The sequence below is a fragment of the Emydura macquarii genome, unplaced genomic scaffold (genome assembly GCF_026122565.2).
Source record: "Emydura macquarii macquarii isolate MOO-44397 ecotype Brisbane River unplaced genomic scaffold, CSIRO-AGI_Emac_v2 contig_719, whole genome shotgun sequence".
NCBI lineage: Eukaryota > Metazoa > Chordata > Testudines > Chelidae > Emydura > Emydura macquarii.
The window spans coordinates 1,997,829-2,015,611 of NW_027130856.1; the positions used below are offsets into that span (position 1 = coordinate 1,997,829).

General features: G+C 40.7%; 1 protein-coding gene across 21 annotated transcripts in view; it reads left to right on the top strand.

Moving 5' to 3' along the window:
* The window catches only part of SVIL (supervillin), a 213,450-nt gene that overhangs the window by 165,301 nt on the left and 30,366 nt on the right, over window positions 1-17,783 (top strand). For 9 of the 21 annotated variants that reach the window (XM_067542573.1, XM_067542572.1, XM_067542584.1 and 6 more), the window contains 3 exons: window positions 5,800-5,847; window positions 6,415-6,492; window positions 7,108-7,176. The exons of 7 other annotated variants lie outside the window; for them this stretch is intronic. In XM_067542573.1, the coding sequence (XP_067398674.1) occupies window positions 5,800-5,847; window positions 6,415-6,492; window positions 7,108-7,176 (195 nt within the window). The remainder of the gene's footprint in view (window positions 1-5,799; window positions 5,848-6,414; window positions 6,493-7,107; window positions 7,177-17,783) is intronic. 5 more of the 21 variants (XM_067542578.1, XM_067542579.1, XM_067542574.1 and 2 more) reach the window with 4 other exon arrangements.

The window sequence follows — 17,783 nt, forward strand, 5'->3', positions numbered from 1 at the left end:
CCTGGATCCTCGAGACTGGTATGCTGCCTTCAACCTAAAGGACACTTACTTTCAAATATCAATAGTGCCATCTCTCAGAAGGTTCCTCAGGTCTGCTAAGAAGATCATTCTGAGCTCCTGGAAGGTAAGACACTTCCAGATGTGTGGAGTGGGCGATGCAGAAGTCCAATGGCTTGAGGGCTTCTTGGCACACGGGAGAGGAGCGCGCTCCACCCTCTGTTTATATAAAACATTGCTGTCGTATTGTCTGTCATGACGGATACGCATCTGCCCTCTATATGAGGCTGGAAAATTTGACATGCTAATCAAACCGCTCTCAGCTCCCTCACACTGATGTGGAGTGACAACTCTGTCTGGAACTAGAGCCCTGAATGACCCTAAGTGTGCTCCCCATCCCAATTTAGATGCATTCGTTTCCAAGAACAGGGATGGTTGGGGCTTGGAGAAGGAGACTCCCGCACATACTAAATGTGTGTCACGCCACCATTGGAGGGATTCGATGACCTGATAGGGGAGTGAAACCATCTTGTTTAGCTTCTCTGTTTGGTTGGTAACCCGATGCCAGCCAAGCTTGGAGAGGGCTGAACTGCAGCCTTGCGTGCTGCACCACATATATGCAGGAAGCCATGTGACCTAAAAGCTTCAGAGATTTCTTGTTGTTGTGGTAGGAAAGTGACTCAAGTCCCTTATGATGGAGCCCATAGGCTCAAACTGAAACACCGACAGAATTGTCTTTACCTGAATCAAGTCTAGCACCAATCCTATAAATTCTATCCGTGTATAGGTGAGAACATCCATTTCGGCATATTTAGCTGAGAATACCCCAACCGTCAAAGGTCGATCGTACTAGGTTGATTTGCACCTCTACTTCTTAGCAGATCATTCTGCAACCACGAATGGTCCATCCATCCAGATATACTCAACAATATCTTCCAGCAGTGGGGAGTTCCCCAAGTGGATCTGTTCATGACTCGACTCAACAGGAACTGTCAGCAGTTCTTCTCCTTTCTGAATCTCAGCCCAGGCTCAACAGCGGATGTATTTCTCCATCCATGGGGGCACCATCTACAGTACACATTGCCCCAGTTCCCACTGTTTCACAAGGTCAAAAAGGGAAAAGGCGTCAGTCATTTTGAAAGCCCCAGCCTGTCCCCGGCAGCATTGGTATACAACACTGCAGTGGTCACACCCATAACTCTACCATTGGTGCTGGATCTCATCACACAGGATCATGGTTGCCTGCTGCACCCCAACCTCAAGTCCCTTCACCTCATGGCATGGGAACTTCGTGGTTAAACCCCAGGGAGTTTGCCTGTTCAGGTCCAGTCAGGGAGGTCCTCCTAGGTGGCAGGAAGCCATCTACCAGGGCGAGATATTTGGGCAAGTGGAAAAGGTTCTCCATCTGGGCTTCACAGAAAGGCACTTCTCTAATACATCTTGCCCTTCAGCTTGGGCTATCTGCTGCACTTAAAACAACTAGGGCTGACAGTATCATCCATAAACGTACCCCTGGCGACAATATCTGCCTTCCACCCGGACACATCTGAGCATTCAGTCTTCATGGATCCAATGGCGACCTGCTTCCACAAGGGACTGGATAGACTATACCCACAGGTCCGCCATCCGGTAACAGCATGGGACATTAACTTGGTGCTTGCCAGGCTTATGGGACCCCGCTTCGAGCCCTTAGCTTCATGTTCGCTCCTGTATTATTCATGGAAGGTAGCATTCCTGATCACAATAACCTCAGCCGGAAGAGTGTCTGAGCTTAAATCTCTGCTGTCCAACCCTCCATAAACGACCTTTTCCAAGGACAAGGTGCAGCTGCGACCTCATCCAGCCTTTCTCCCTAAAGTGGTGTCCCAGTTTTGTATCTTCCTCCCAGTTTTCTTTCCAAAACCACATGCCAATAGCAGGAAGCAGAATCTCTACTCCCTAGATGTTAGAAGAATGCTGACTTTCTGCATGGAAAGTGTGACCCTTCCGTGCCTAGGGTAGCCACCTGAAAATGCCAAGGTCAGGGCAGGCTGCCAAAGGAGAGCAGATTCTCCCAGCACTGGTGAGTGGCACTGAAGCCAGACTTCCCAACTAGCCACAAACTGTCCTGATTCCCCACACTGGTTATCAAGAAGCCAGTACACAAATACACACAGCCCCCTTCACTGCATTCCAGTCTCCAGCTCCCTAATCAGCCACTAGGTCCAGTAAAGAGACCAGTTATTTAAACTCTATGCTCTTTACTAAAAAGGTTCCCTCTGACCCCAAAGGGTCAACCACAGCACCAGGTCGATATAAGTTTGGATCTTACCCAAAATACCACACTGCCAGCCAATCCTTTAGTAACTAAAACTAAAGGTTTATTATAAAAAGAAACAAACCATAAGAGAAATGCTAAAGGATTAAAGCAATCAGATACATACAAATGATTTGAAAGTCCATGTACATCAGGTTTCTAGAAGAATTGTGGAGTTTGCAGGCTTGTATAATTCCTCTGGTATACATCCAGTACCTGGATGGGTCTCAGTCCTTTGTTTCACATCTTCAGTTGCAGATTACTTGATCCAGAGGTAGGTTGGTAGCTGAAGCTGAATCCTGACTGAGGAAGAAAATGGATTCCCAGGCCTCTGCCTTATATATCCTCCAGCCCCTGCCATACTGTTTGTGGAATTTTACAGGAACCAAAATGGAGTGTAGAGTCACATAAGCAAGTCCTGGTGACTCATCAGGTATACCTCTGGCTTTTTCCCCTAGGCCCCTTGCATCTGTAAATGTCTCAATGGGCCATTAAGCAGGCTATTGTTCTGCAGCCATCCTGTCTCGGGTGCGACCCAGACAGCACAATTTGAAATACAGATACATCAAATATATCCATAACTTTCATAACACACATAACACATGAACATAAGTATTATCATCTTACTTAGCATATTATAGCCTTTCTAACAGTACCTGACATGCTATATCTTACATGAATTATTATGATTTTGACATATTAATGTTACATAATATAATGAATGCCCTCCCACCCCAATCCAGCCAGCGTGACAGAAAGAACTAAGTCTTTCTGTAGGTCAAATCAAACTCTTCATTGCTATGGCGGATAGGATGAAAGGTCTGCCTGTATCATCCCAAAGGATCTCTTCTTGGATAATCTCTTGTATCAGAACTTGCTATGACCTGGCTAAGGTACAGCTTCGGCACTATCAGCACACTCCACAAGGGCACAGGCCTCCTTGGCAGCGTTCCTGGCGCATGTCCCCATTCAGGAGATCTGCAGAGCTGCAACCTGGTCATCAATTCACACGTTCACTGCACATGCCATTACTCAGCAAGCCAGGGACAATGCAGCATTCAGCAGAACTGTGCTTTAGTCAGAGATTCCATGAGCTCTGACCTCTCCACCTCAGCTTGGGAGCCACCTAACTGGAATCGACCTGAGCAAGCACTTGAAGAAGAAAAGACGGTTATTTACCTCCATAACTATTGTTTTTTGGGATGTGTTGCTCATGGCCATTCTAAGACCCACCCACCGTCCTCTCTGTTGGAGCACTCCGGCAAGAAGGAACCGAGGAGGCGGCGGGTCAGCAGGGCCCTATATACAGCACCATAGAAGCACCACTCCAGGGGGCGCCTGCACTGACCCGTTGGGTACTGCTGGGGGAAAACCTGACGACGGTGCACGCGGCCTGTGCACACCTAATTGGAATGGACATGAGCAACACATCTCGAAGAACAACGGTTACTGAAGTAAGTAACTGTCTTTTCTTTCATATGGCTCCCCAGCAGCCGTTAATGAGCATATCATTCCTAGTGCTAGTACCTGACTTATTTCAACATGAGGCCAAAACAAGTATGAAGTGCCTTGAAGTGTGTTCAGGCCTGGATGTGATCATACTAGCAACTTGACAGCAGCAAAAATTGAGTGTTCTGGAGTTGCACAGCATTAACTCCTGCCTGTTGAGGCTGTTTTGAAGGTTTAGCACTCCCATCAAGCTACTGATGAAGCCTGTGCCTAGCTGAATGATGACACAGTACAAAAATATGATTTTATGGCAGTCTTACTTGTGCTGCAGCATATGATAATTCCTAGAACTGTACTGACATCACTGATGCCAGCGCACAAAGCAATTTAAACAGAAAGCTTCACTGGACATAGTTTGTGTTTCTAAAGGTATTACTGATCCTTAGAAGAACACTGTCTGACTCTGTAAAGTTTTGAAATCACTTTAACCTCAGTGTCTTCAGTTAGCATCTACTGTAAATGTTGTTACTGCATACAGTCTGTCTATTGTTGGATTTGCAGGAGTTATTATTGACCCCTAAGCTTTGAACTAGTAAAGAATACAGACGTTGCATACTAGAATCATGTCTCAACAGCAGGAAATAAGTTACATTTGTGGCACTTGTTTGTTCTTATTCAGACTAAAACATGGATTTTACAAATACTACTAATTTGTCCAGCTGTACTAAATCACTGTTCTGATTAACATGCTTGGTCACAATTTTAAAGAGCATGTGGCGCAACTTACCAATCTTGTTTTAGAGGGCTTGATTATTATAGCATGTGTAAATATGTAAACCGTCAAGTTTGTCAAAAGTCTTTTTTAATAAAAATTAAAAAAAATAAAAACCCACATAGTTTGTAAGACTTGGATTCCTCCCATTAGAATGGGTGCACTAACTGGTACACCGTGTGGTACAATAAGTTTTATTCAAAATGCTTAAATCATAAATAGGCAGTTCATTGCCTACAGATGAGATCTTTCCAATACTCCAGAAATTAAATTCCCTTATAAATGTTAGTGATTTTATGTGTAGTTAAAAACTTTGAAGAGCCATACAGCTCCAGAAGAATTTGCCCTCGTGTCCTCAGATGAAAGAGTAATATACAGAATAAACAATAAAATGGAAGAACCTGATAAGATTTGGAAGGGTTAAAATTTACAAGAAGAAAAATAAGTATTTTTTTTTAATAAACTACCCTAGTGTAGTCCATATAGATGTATTTTGTTGAAATTTGGTGTGAGGATTTTTAGTTCTTCATTTGTACAGTGGGAGCCTATTCAGGCACTTTATAGAATACCCTGTATATTAGTAATAGATTGCCCATAGTTCCCAGTCTGATAACAAGATGAAGTGCCTTGACATACGAAATCCAAATTATTTAGAGATATAACAGATTGGATTTAGTATGTTGTATTCAGTCTGTCAGTTTGGCTTATAGGTCTTCAATTTTAGGGTATTTTTGTTTTCCCACAAAAAATAAAAACGCAAATTAAAACCCTTTCTAGCATCAAAAACACACACTTTTAATGGAATGAAAATTCCTGTGTTGTAGTCAGCCATTTTAAGTCTAAATCTACTTAGAGTCCCAGATTAAGGTGTGATTTTATTTGCAGTAGCTTTAAAACAGTGACTCAAGTTTGAAATACGTTTCATTCCCACAGCAAGTTCCTGCAAACTCATATTGTAATCTGTTACAGTGCTAAAAGCATCTGTGTCAGGATTGTGTACTATCATGATTTAGAATTACTCTGAGGATGACACTTGTGAAACCCTGATGGTGTAATCCCTAAAATAAATAAATAAATTAAAAATCATCTGTGCATCCAGACAAAAAATTAGTCTGTTTGGTAATAACTTTATCTCTTATGTATACATAGCATCTACTGAATGTGCATTCACACAGTTCTAATTAAACCTGAAGCACTGGTCACTGGAATTTGAGTGAGCTGCTGTCTAATGAACTGCACGTTTTCAACGTTCTGTGCAATATTTCCTGTTTGTTTTAACCTGTAGGAAGAAGGAGGAATTACAGATGATAATGCCATGTCTAATCAGCTTTGGGTAAGCCTGACTGTGCTGTAGGGATTATTCTAGGCTTTGGCTAGAGTGGTGAATTCACTTTTGCTGGGTGCTGGATGTTAGTATTTCCCTCTAGACATCTTTCCAATTTGTGTTCAAGTTTTAGAAAACATTGCTTCATTTTGTCTGGAAGATACATGGTTCGTTATTCCAGTAAGGACTGAGTACATGCCCAGTGGAAATATCCATGTTGTTATAGACATGCTTCAGTAATTTAATAGATCATGAAAGCAGGGATGATTAAAAACATCTGAATATGAAAAGTGTTTCTGCTGTGTGTGCAGCTCAGTTTCACATCAAATTGCAGTGATATTGTCACTAACTCATTTAATTACTGCATGAAATGGTCTTGGTAAACATGCTGTTGTGTGAAATTTTTTCTTGCACTGACTTTTCATTAGGGAAAACGTTTCTAAAATATTAGATTGGAATTGCAATAAGTAAATTCATTTTCTTTTAAGAAATCACTTGATTTTTTTTCCTCCATTGTCTGACAAATCATTTCCTTCCCCCTCTAATTCTCTTGCTGTGCTTCTGCCCCTACCATAGGAACCTGTCTATGCTTCTACTTATTCTCCTGTTATACCTGTTGCCCATAAATTTCATCCTTTTGTACCTATTCATCAGGTGAGCAAAAGCTTGCACACTTTTACACACATGCTTGTTGAAATTCCTGACCACTTAAAGAGCACTTAGTTATGTTGAATACTACATATTCTGCCTAGTAAATACTGCTCTAAGAAATGTACCATTAGAAGTTCCTATATTACATACTTTTCACCAACATAAATTCCATTAGTATTTTTTATTAAACTACATCTCTAAAAATTGCATTTATCTTTTAGATTACAGATGATAAACTAAATCAGGCTAAATACAATCTGTCCAAGGATGTTGTTGCACTGTGTTCACTTACTATGAATCATTAGAAACTCTCAAATAGCATTTGGGAACTCCTCCATTAATAATCCTAAGCATTTTTGCTTCTCGCAATAACTGCAATGCTACCTGCCTCTTAGTAAATTTTTTTTTCCATGAAAAATGATTGCATTTCAATTCATTAAATGAACAATGCGGTCAGTTGTAGTTTTTTATTTCATGCTGTGGTTCCATCCAGAGATGTTTTTCCTACGTTGTGTTCACTACTCTTGGTTCTAAAAGGTTTTGTGAAGGATGGCACATCCTGCTTCTGTTTTCTGCCTCTCCTGTCTTTCCTCACTCTTCTGTTTCTCTTCCTTTAAGGTCAGTAGTTCTAGTTTGAGAGAATCAAGCCCCCTGGTCTTTGATGAACGGCATCCTTGGAGATGGAAGGTGAAATATTGCATAAACTTCCTGTTTTAGTTCAAGGAGGAATGAGACAGAAAATAAAACTATTCTAAGACATATTCACGAAGCAAATTAGCGTGACCGAGTAGATGCTTTGTTTGGGAATAGCATTCTTTTGCTGTTTGAGCAAATGTTAGGAGAGCGTTGTATGACATAGCAAAGTATGTCTATAGAATACAGATCTGGAATTCCTTTATAAACAAGTTTTTAAAAACTAATTTAAAAGCAGTTAATAGTTAATGAGGGCTTGTAAAGTAATTCACTTTCTCTTAGCCTCTTGTTTAACCAGCTTAGTACAATGGTCAGAATGAGCAGAATGGGAATACCAGTCCTCCTTCAAAAGAGATGAGAGAAAAAGTGTGTGCATGGGTGGGGGGGACAACAGACTGAACATATGAAATCAAGTTACAGGAAATCTGAAAAAAAAGTGAAGGGAAGGAGCAAGAACAATTAATTTGAAGGTCTGAGCAGAGCTGGCAGCTCTGAATTCTTTTATTTTATATCTTCACCTTGTCCTCTACCTCCCAGCTTGGATCAATGGCTGCAGCATTATAGGAAAACCTTTGGGCTTTTCTCCAGATTAGATGCTAGTTGTAGCATGTGCTGTGATTGTCCTAATTAAAATATATGGTTGTAGTATGGCTGCATGCCTTCCAGTAGGATATATATTACTCATAGAGCGAACAAATGAGAAACTTTTCACGCCCAGAGTTTCTAAATAAAGCTTCGCTTTGACCAGAATCCATACCCCTATTATTAGTTTTTCATGACTATTTGTATGAATGAAGTTTTGTCTCTACCAATATTTAACCAAAATAAATCCCCTAATTTTGGGCATGCAGCAGAAATTTGTTAAAATTAGTTTTGTGACTACATTAAATTAATAGTTTATATAAAAGAGAGACCTGATCAAATATTGAATTGGTAATATCAAATTCTCCAGGCATACATGAACTGTTTGTTGTAAGGACAATCTGCATAGTGTCTGCAGCAAACATTAATCGAATAACTTCAAATAGCAAACAATCTAACAAAAATTGTCTTTTGTTCACAGACCATTTATGAACAGGAAGAAGGGATGTTACAATAAAGTCACACAGGAAACAAAAATAACTCCTAAATTGTAATTTTCCCCCAGTTCTTAAATCCATTGGTTTTCTCTCGTGTCTACATATTTTGGAAGCTCTGGTCCTGCTGTTCTCTGCTTTACAAGCTAAACTAGCACCTTTATTCCTACTACTCTGCACAATTCACAGCATATAGTTTAAAAGAAGTTCTTGTTCTTTTCAAAACTACAGGTTTTGATGTTTCATATCTCTTCATTCAGCCTTTTCCTTTCAACCAAAGACAATTATCATGGTCGCCATCCCTAACCACTATCTATGAAATCAAGAGACGAGAATTAAAACTTACATGCAGCCGTATCACCTTGGGTTGTGATCTCACAAGGCAAGGAGGGATATGATGTGGATGGGAAAATCTAGTGTTGCAGGAAGTGGTGCATTTACCTAGTTGTAAGCCATTCTTCCCTCTGCATTGGTACTGAACAAATGTCCAAACACAACATGGGCTATAGATTTTGATGCCGAAGGGACCATCGTGATCATCTAGTCTAACCTCCTGCGTAATGCCGGCCATAGAAACCTCACTTAGTAACTCCTGCATCCCACCGGTAACTTGTGTCTTGAGCTAGAGCATATCTTTTAGGAAGATACGCAGTCTTGCTTTAAAACCTTCAAGTGATAGAGAATCCACCACATCTCTGTGCAGTTATTCCAATAGTTAACTACCCTCACTATTAATATTTTTACCTTATTTTTTGTCTGAATTTATCCAGTTTCAGCTACAACCATTGGATCGCATTATGCCTTTTTCTATTTAAGAGCGCCTCTGCTATCCCAAGTCTCTTCCCCATGTAGATACTTGTATACCAAGATCAACTCATCTCTTAAACTTCTCTTGGGTAAACTAAATAGATTGAGCTGCTTTAGTCTCTCATTATAAGGCATGTTTTCCAGATGTCAAATCATTCTCGTAGCTCTCTTATGAGCCATTTCCAATTTCTCAACATCCTTTTTGAGGTGTGGACACTAGAACAGGACATGGTTTTCCAGCAATGGTCTCACAAATCCCTTTTATACAGAGGTAATACCACCTCCTGGCTCATCCTTTCCCTGTTTATACATCCACCAATTCAATTGTGTTAAATGTCTTAGCTCATGCTCCATTGTTTATCTACTATGACCTCCAAGTCCTTTTCACAGACACCGTTTTCAAGGATATGATCCCCCATCCTGTTCTTTGTTCCTAGATCTGTGACCTTGTATTTAACTATTAAAATGAATGTTGCTCAAATGAGTCCACTTTACCAATCAAGCAAGGTCAGTCGGTGTAAATGACCTAGCTCCTCATTATGGGCCAAAAACAGATCCTGCAGCAACTCATTAGAAATACCGATATTGAATGGCTACTTCTCGTTTACAATTACATTTTGCAATCTGTTAACCAGTCTTAAATGCTTAAGTGCTGCACAGTTCTAAGTGCTGCATAGACTTTTGTATAGTGCTAACTTTTTCAGAAGATCATGCATGCCTGAGTCAAATGCCTTACAGAAGCATAAGTATATTATGTCAACACAATTACCTTCATCAGTAAAACTTCTGATCTCATCAAAAACAATAAGTTTTACAAGCCAATTCTGAAAATGTTTAATAGTTGGTGTTTAACATCCTCCCTTGTTAGTGATGAAACAAATTATTTCATTATTACTGGAAGATTTGAATACATCATTCTGCTTTTTTTCTGAATACAGAACAGAAATATGTATTGAATGCTATTACTTTTTCTGCATCCTGACTGATGATTTTATTATCCTCATTGACTGTTGGACCTATACCATTGCTTGAATTTAATTTGTTCCAGGTATATTTAAAGAATGTCATATTGTTTTTAACCCTACTGGCTGTAGATTTTCTCATTGATACCTTTAACTTCCATTAATTATCTATATTTCCTAAATGCTGATTTGTACTCATTGCTATAAGCGTCCCCATTTTTCCATTTAACCAAAGAAGCCACCTTCCATGCCTGGAATTGTTTTATTTGGGCCTCTAAAAATCATTAATTCCCAATTATCATTCAGATTTTTATGTTTAAATATTTCCTCCCACTGATTTTTTTCTCATAATAGTTTTCAGCTTTGGGAAACTGGCATGTATGTGTGTCTAGATATATTACTGGTTGATACTATATTCTGTTTGCACATTGTATATAAAATCAGATTGTGATCATTTACTTCTGTGTAACCAACAGTTTTTAGTTCAGTGATCAATTCATCTTTCTCCATCAGAATGAGATTTAATATGGAATTACCCCAAGTTGGTTGAAAATATTTCTTGTGTGAGAAAATTATCAACTATAATATTTAGATACTTCAAAGATGTTTGACCAGAGGAAACATGGAAACCGCCAATATATGTTCCCCAGATTGAAATTCCCCATGATAGCATTTTTCTTTCTACACATTATTTATATGTTTAGGGAGCTGCTTATCCTGGTCCCTCGTCTGATATGGTGGTCTAAACTCGCCACTACTCCATCTTATGGTTTGTCAGTACACTGATCTATAAGCATTCCTGTTTCTGCCCTTCTGACTTTTCAATAGCCATGAAGCACAGGTACAGCCTTTCAGTCAAAATTTAAAATTAAACTACTTGGGGAATTTTTTTCACATAAATAGGGTTGTGTTAATGCCATTGTTCTTGCCAAATTACAGCATCAGTATTCACTTTGCATATAAAATTCCTCTTGTGGTTTCAGTAGGATTGATATTAATTTTCTGTCCAGATCTGCTATGGAATGTTGCTTTGGTCTGGCAGGGGGTGAAATATTTCTTTATAGTTTGTAAAGTATTCTGGGATCCTTCTGGATGAAAAGCACTATGTGAATGTAAGGACATTGTCATTCCTTGATGGTGGTCCAACTGGCAGCTCCCGGGCTGAAATGGACCCACGGGACAATTTCATTCATCCCTTTAGGCCTTCTGAGGTGGTCTCTCCTCCAGCAGCAGCTGCCTGGAAGAGAGAATTTGCACAATGAGTGAAACGATGCTCTGCTGCACAATCCATGTGCGGAGACAAAATGGCGTCCTCCATGAAACGTAACCTCTCAAGTACTGTTCGTGATAGGTCGTGCCATCCAGAGGACACACATGTTGTAGAGCCAGTCTTCTACAGCACATGCAGTGCAGAACAGCACAGCAGCAGAGGGTGAAGGAAAAGAGCTGGCAAGCTGCAGCAGCAGGAGAATAAAGGTAGCCCTAACCTGCCCTTCCTCCAAAACCCACACTTACAGCCCAGTCCCTTGTAGCATTCAGTCTCAGAGAGTGAGGATTGATAGGTTTCTCTCAAGTGCAAGGAAGCAGGCAACTGTAGTGGCTGCTTGTAATAAAAGAGAAGTTCATGTAGAGAACAGAATATTTCAAGGTAAATGGGAAGAAAATTTCTTGTTCGTTGAAAATAATGGATAACCACAATACTTTGTGCACGTGAAAGTGATAGCTGTGATGAAGGAGTACAATATCAGCTGACACTACAACACACTTCAGAAGGCAAAATATCAGATGTACCCTTAAGAGTCACCTGCCACTCTAGTTAAGGCCTTGAAAAGCAAGTTTTGAAAGCAGAGAACCCTACTGATAAAGCCTTCAGCTGCACAAACTGCAAGTCTGGCTGCATCTGCTTTGAGGTAGTGAAATCTAAAAGGCCTTATAGGGATGGTAATGTGGTAAAAATGTATGCTATCAAGATCACTTATGCATCTGATTGATTGATTGGCATCCTTTTGTCTGCGAGATATGGTGAAAAATTGCAGCCTATGATGTAGATGGTTTGCAAGGTCTCGTGACTGAATAGTCCAGTCCGAGATTTGCATAATCTTTCGCAGTTATTGCAAATATATGTGTCTTGGTTGGGAGCGGCTTGCTTCCTACAAGCTCATTGCTCTTCAAGTTGTAGGAGCCAGCTCCTGTCATGGACTTTGATGCCCTGATGGAGGCAATGGTGCCACTTGTTATGATCACTTGCCATGATTTCCTATCAGTCAGGATCAATTCCAAATTCCTTCATAGCTCACTTGCATGTATCTTTATAGCGAAGCTTGGGACATCCTGTTGTTGTTCCCTCTAATAGTTCCCCATATAGTATGTCCTTAGGTGTGCGTCCATCTTCCAAACTGCTCAGATGTCCAACCACCTCAGTCGTCTTCACTTGAGCAGGGCTGTCACACGTGGTAATTTTGCCCTTGAAGAACTGCTGCATTGGTAACTTCATCTTGCCATTTCATGTAGAGCATATGGCATAAGCAGCGTAAGTGGAAACGGTTTAACATTTTATCCTGATGAGCATAAGTTATTGTGTTTGCCCACCATACATGAGTGCTGAGGACACAAGCTTTGTACACTAGCATTCTGGTCTTGATGGTAAGCTTTGAGTTGTTCATGCTCTTTTAGTTAGTCTACTAAAGATGGTGGCAGCCTTTCCAATGCAAACATTTAATTCTTCATCCAGTGAGAGGTTGGTAGTCACTGTAGAACCTAAATAGCTGAATTTTTGGACTACTTCTAGTTGATCTGCATTTAAGGTGATTTAAAGGATCTTCTGGAACCTCCTTTCCTAATACAACCTTATTGCTGATGGTGAGAGCAAATGCCTGACTAGCACTTGAAAGGCGATCCATGAGTTCTTGTAATAGTCTTCATCATGGACTATCAGGGTAGCATCATCAAAAATAGAAGTTCCTTGATTAGCACCTTTTTTACTTTAGTTTTTGCCTTAAGTCTTGACAGATTGAAGAGTTAACCATCCGATCTTGTATTGGAGGTACACTCCATCTTTCATATACTTAAACGCACAGTTCATGTGTACCAAGAAAAAGATTCCAAGAAGTGTAAGGGCAATAATACATTTTTGCTTCACTCCACTTTTCATCACAAAACTATCCAAAGTAGACCCATCAAACTGGACATTTGCTCTCCTGTTGTCATGAAATGAACATATAAAACTTAACAAGGTTGATGGACATCCTATCTCTTCTAGTTTTGCAAATAGACCTGCTCTGCTGACTATGTCAAATGCTTTGGTTAGGTCCACAAAGGCAATGTACAGTGGCTGCTTTTGCTCTCTGCACTTTTCTTGAAGTTGACACACAGAAAATATTATGTCTATAGTTGATCTTCTAGTCCTGAATCCGCACTGTGGTTCAGGGTAGGCATGATTCATTAGCTCTTGTAGGCGTATTAAGATGACTTTTGTGAAAACGTTTCCTATTACACTTAGTAGCAAGATATCCCTGTAATTGTTAGTCACCCTTTTTGCCTTTGTTTTTATAGAGAGTGATGATGTTTGCATCATCAATCTCTTGTGAATCCCTCTTTCCAGTATTTAAATAGCAACTGATAGAGATATAGTAGTAGGCTTTCTTTCCTGCACTTAAGAATTTCCACTTAAGAATTGAGATGTCATCTTTCTCAGGAGCCTTGCCACTTGATAACAAATCAACGGCCTTGCTTAGCTCTTCTACACTGGGCTCCACATCTAGCTCTGGCACAACCTGCAGAGTTGGTATTTGATCCAGTGATTCACTAGTGATGTTCCTTTCGTGTGCATATTGCTCTGAATATTGTTCAACCTAATGAGACAGCTGCTTACTATTATCTGTAATAATTTCACCACCTTTTGATTTAAGAGAGGCAACCTTATTGACAGTGGACCCAAGAGCTTTCTTCAGGCCATCATACATGATTTTGAGATTTCCCATATCTGAAGTTGTCTGTATCTCTTCACAGAGCTTGATCCGGTAATGATTTGCAGAATGTCTACTTGCTCTCTCTACTTCGGCTTTTGCATGTCAAAGTCTCACTTTAGTGCTCTTTATTGGCTTCTTATTGTGTTCCAGGTAGACTGTGTTCTTAGTTTTAATAAAAGGTAATAGTTCCATTTCATTTTCTTCAAAAAAAATCCTTTTCTGATTCTCTTTCCCCCAAATGTAGTTAAAGCTGTTTCATGGATTGTTGTTCTTAAATCTTCCCAAGATTACTCTGCCTTCTTATGGTAGCAACCTCCCATGCATGCTGAGTTCAAAAGCCTTTACAAACTTATGGCATTTCCTGTTTTTTGATGTTAGTACCATTGATTCTGGGCTTGCTCCCAAGTTTTGCTCTCTATAGTTTTTTAGCTCTAATCTTCACTTTGCCAATGATTAAAGAGTGGTCAGTGTCACAGTCAGCACTGTGAAATGTGTGGGTGTTCTGCACTGACAATAAGTCTTTTTCCTCCTTAAAATCATAGAAGATGAGGATTGGAAGGGACCTCAGGAGACCATCTAGTCCAATCCCCTGCTCAAAGCAGGACCAACCCCAACTAAATCATCCCAGCCAGTGCTTTCTCAAGCCACACCTTAAAAACCTTTCAGGATGGAGATTCCACCACCTCCTTAGGTAACCCATTCCAGTGCTTCACCACCCTCCTAGTGAAAAAGTTTTTCCTAATATTCAACCTAGTCCACGTCCACTGCAACTTGAGACCATTGTTTCTACTACCACTGAAAACAGCCTAGCTCCATTCTCCCGGGACCCCCCTTTCAGGTAGTTAAAGGCTGCTATCAAATCCCCACTCATTCTTCTCTTCTGCAGACTAAATAAGCCTAGTTCCATCACCATCTCCTCATAAGTCATGTGCTCCAGCCACCTAAACATTTTTGTTGCCCTCCTCTGGACTCTCTCCAATTTGTCCACATCTTTTCTGTAGTGGGGGGCCCAAAACTGGACACAATACTCCAAATGTGGCCTCACTAGTGCTGAATAGAGGGGAATAATCACTTTCCTAGGTCTGCTGGCAATGTTCCTACTAATGCAGCCCAATATCCCATTAGCCTTCTTGGCAATAAGGGCACACTATTGATTTCATATCCAGTTTCTCGTCCATTGTAACCCCCAGGTTCTTTCCTGGAGAACTGCTGCCTAGCTCGTCGGTCTTCAGTTTGTAACTCATGGGATTCTTCCATCTTAGGTGCAGGACTCTGCACTTGTCTTTGTTGACCTTATCAGATTTTTTTTTTTTTTTGTTCCAATCATCCAATTTGTCTAGGTCTCTCTGTATCCCATCCAGCGTATCTACCAATCCCCCCATTTTAGTGTCATCTGCAAACTTACTGAGGGTGCAATCCACCTCATCCTCCAGATCATTAATGAAGATGTTGAACATAATTGGCCCCAGCACCGATGACAAGGTCTAATTGGTGCTAGTGGCCCGATAGTGGCAATCTTTTCCTGCAAAATATGAGTTGGTAATTCATGTTTGGTTTTGGGCACAGAATTCAAGAAGTTGTTGGCCATTATCATTCAGCTTGCCAATGCCAAAATGTCCTAAGCAATCTGGCCATGAGTTGTCATCTGGGCCGACTCTTGGATTGAAGTCACCGAGGAGGAAAAGTTGCTCAGTTGATGGTATTCTTTTGATGACTTGACACAGAGTGGTAAAATGTATCTTTCTACTCATGGCTAGATTTGAGTGTCGGTGCATAAGCACTAATGATGTTCAAAAAGCCAATAATCATCTCAAATTTAAGAGAGATAATGTGCTTTGACTTTTCAATAGGAGTTTTAACCACTTATTTTTCACAGTGAAGCCGACACCATGCAGACAATTTTCTTTGCTGCTTTTACCCTGCCCAAAGTAGATATAATTGTCCTCTTGGACAGAACCAGCATCTGCAAGTTTTGTTTCCTGAAGTGCTGCAATGTCAGTGTTGAGTTTGTACAGCTTATGGTCTATCAAAGCTGACTTCCATTTGCTGCTTGTGTATTCTAGGTTATCATAGTCTGTCAATCCCAGGCAGATGGTCCTAACATTCCAGCTTCCAAGCCGGAAAGTTCTTAGTTTCTTATTTTTTCCAACTGCCATCTTCCATGTTGTGTCCATGCTGTCAGCAAGGAGGGAGTGACCTCTCCATGCAATATGGCTGCAATAGCCTGGGCACTGCTTTGCCCATGGTTCAGTGTCTCCCTCTTAGCTTCACTGGTTTAAACCAAAGGAAGGACAGAAGTCGATATGTTTGGAGCCAGCTACGCTGCAGAAGTTGCCAGTGCAGAGGAGACGTTCCATCTGCTTGCCTTTGGGGCTCCACTCCTAAATTGGTTATCGGTCATGGCTGGAAGGCCCAATCTGTCCTGTGTGGATTCCATGGCAAATACATTAAGGCCTGGTCTATACACCTGGCAAAATTCAGCGGCAGTCAACGGGAAATACACAAGTTACGGAGAATAGCTTGCATATCTTCCCTCAACTGCTTAACTTCTACCTACCGGGGCGTCGCCACTATGCTGCGCCAATGGGAAGTGCCTCCCATCAACTCAGCGTTACTTTTTTTGCAGGGATGGATTAACGGCATCAACTTCCAGATTGATTGAACAGTCTCCACAGCTGCTCAATCGATCCGGCAGAGCCAACAGTGTTGCTGTCAATATAGACATACCCTAAGTGAATGGCTCATCTGTTTGGGGATGGAAAAAATGGCAAAGAATTTTGAAAGCGTGTCATTGTCTCACCAAACTTGTAGCTAGGAGAGTAAGTGACATGAACAATCCTGTGTCTTCAAAACTGAAGACAGCTGGTGAAAAATGTAAGTGCTTTTCATTAGATTAGCTCTAAACAAGAGGACTGACGTCTGTGATGTCAGACAGTTATTGATTTTCATCTGAAGTATTGATGAAGATTTCTTCATGCATGAGTAGTTACTGAAGCTAGTTCCACTTGAGTTCAGTACAAAGGATGCAGATATTTACAAGGCAGTTGCTTCTGCTATGGGCAATAATGGTGGCTTCCAAAAGTGCTGCTGCATTGTCAGAGCTGGTGCAAAAGCAATGATTAGCAGTAAAAGTGAATTAGTAGGTTTGCCAAGAGAAAATATAGTTGAATGTCTGACCCTCCACAGCATTGTACACTAGAAGGCTCTTTGCAGGAAATCTGTTAAAATTAGTGATGTGATGACCAGTGTAATACGAACAGTCAGCATCATCTGTGGAGGAAATAGAGCACAGAGGCACAGAAAATGTATCAGCTTCCTTGAGGAGTTGAATGCAGAATATGGGGTTTGCCTCTCCATTCACAAGTTCAGTGGCTGAGTGTGGGACAGTATCTTCAATAATTTTTTTCACTCAGAAAGGAGATCCTTGCTGTTCTGAAAAAGGAAAATAAGCAACACTGCCTAGTGTCAAGAGAAGTTAAAAGACTGAGCATTTTTCTGCTCACTGGCCTTCCTAACAGACTTAACCAATTCACTCAGTCTTCAGCTGCAAGGTATAGATCAAAGTATTTCTACACTTATGGGCCATGTTGAAGCATTCCACAGAAAGCTTGGACTCTTCAGAGGAGTAACATCACCAATTTTCCATCATGCAAGGAGCTCTCAACTGAGACTGTTGGTGGCGGTTTTTGCAGCTTCTTGAAAATTATATCCGCTATCTCACCAAGTTTAGCACCAGATTTGCAGATTTTGAGAGTTTGAGATCCAGCATTCAGCTGTTCATCAATCCA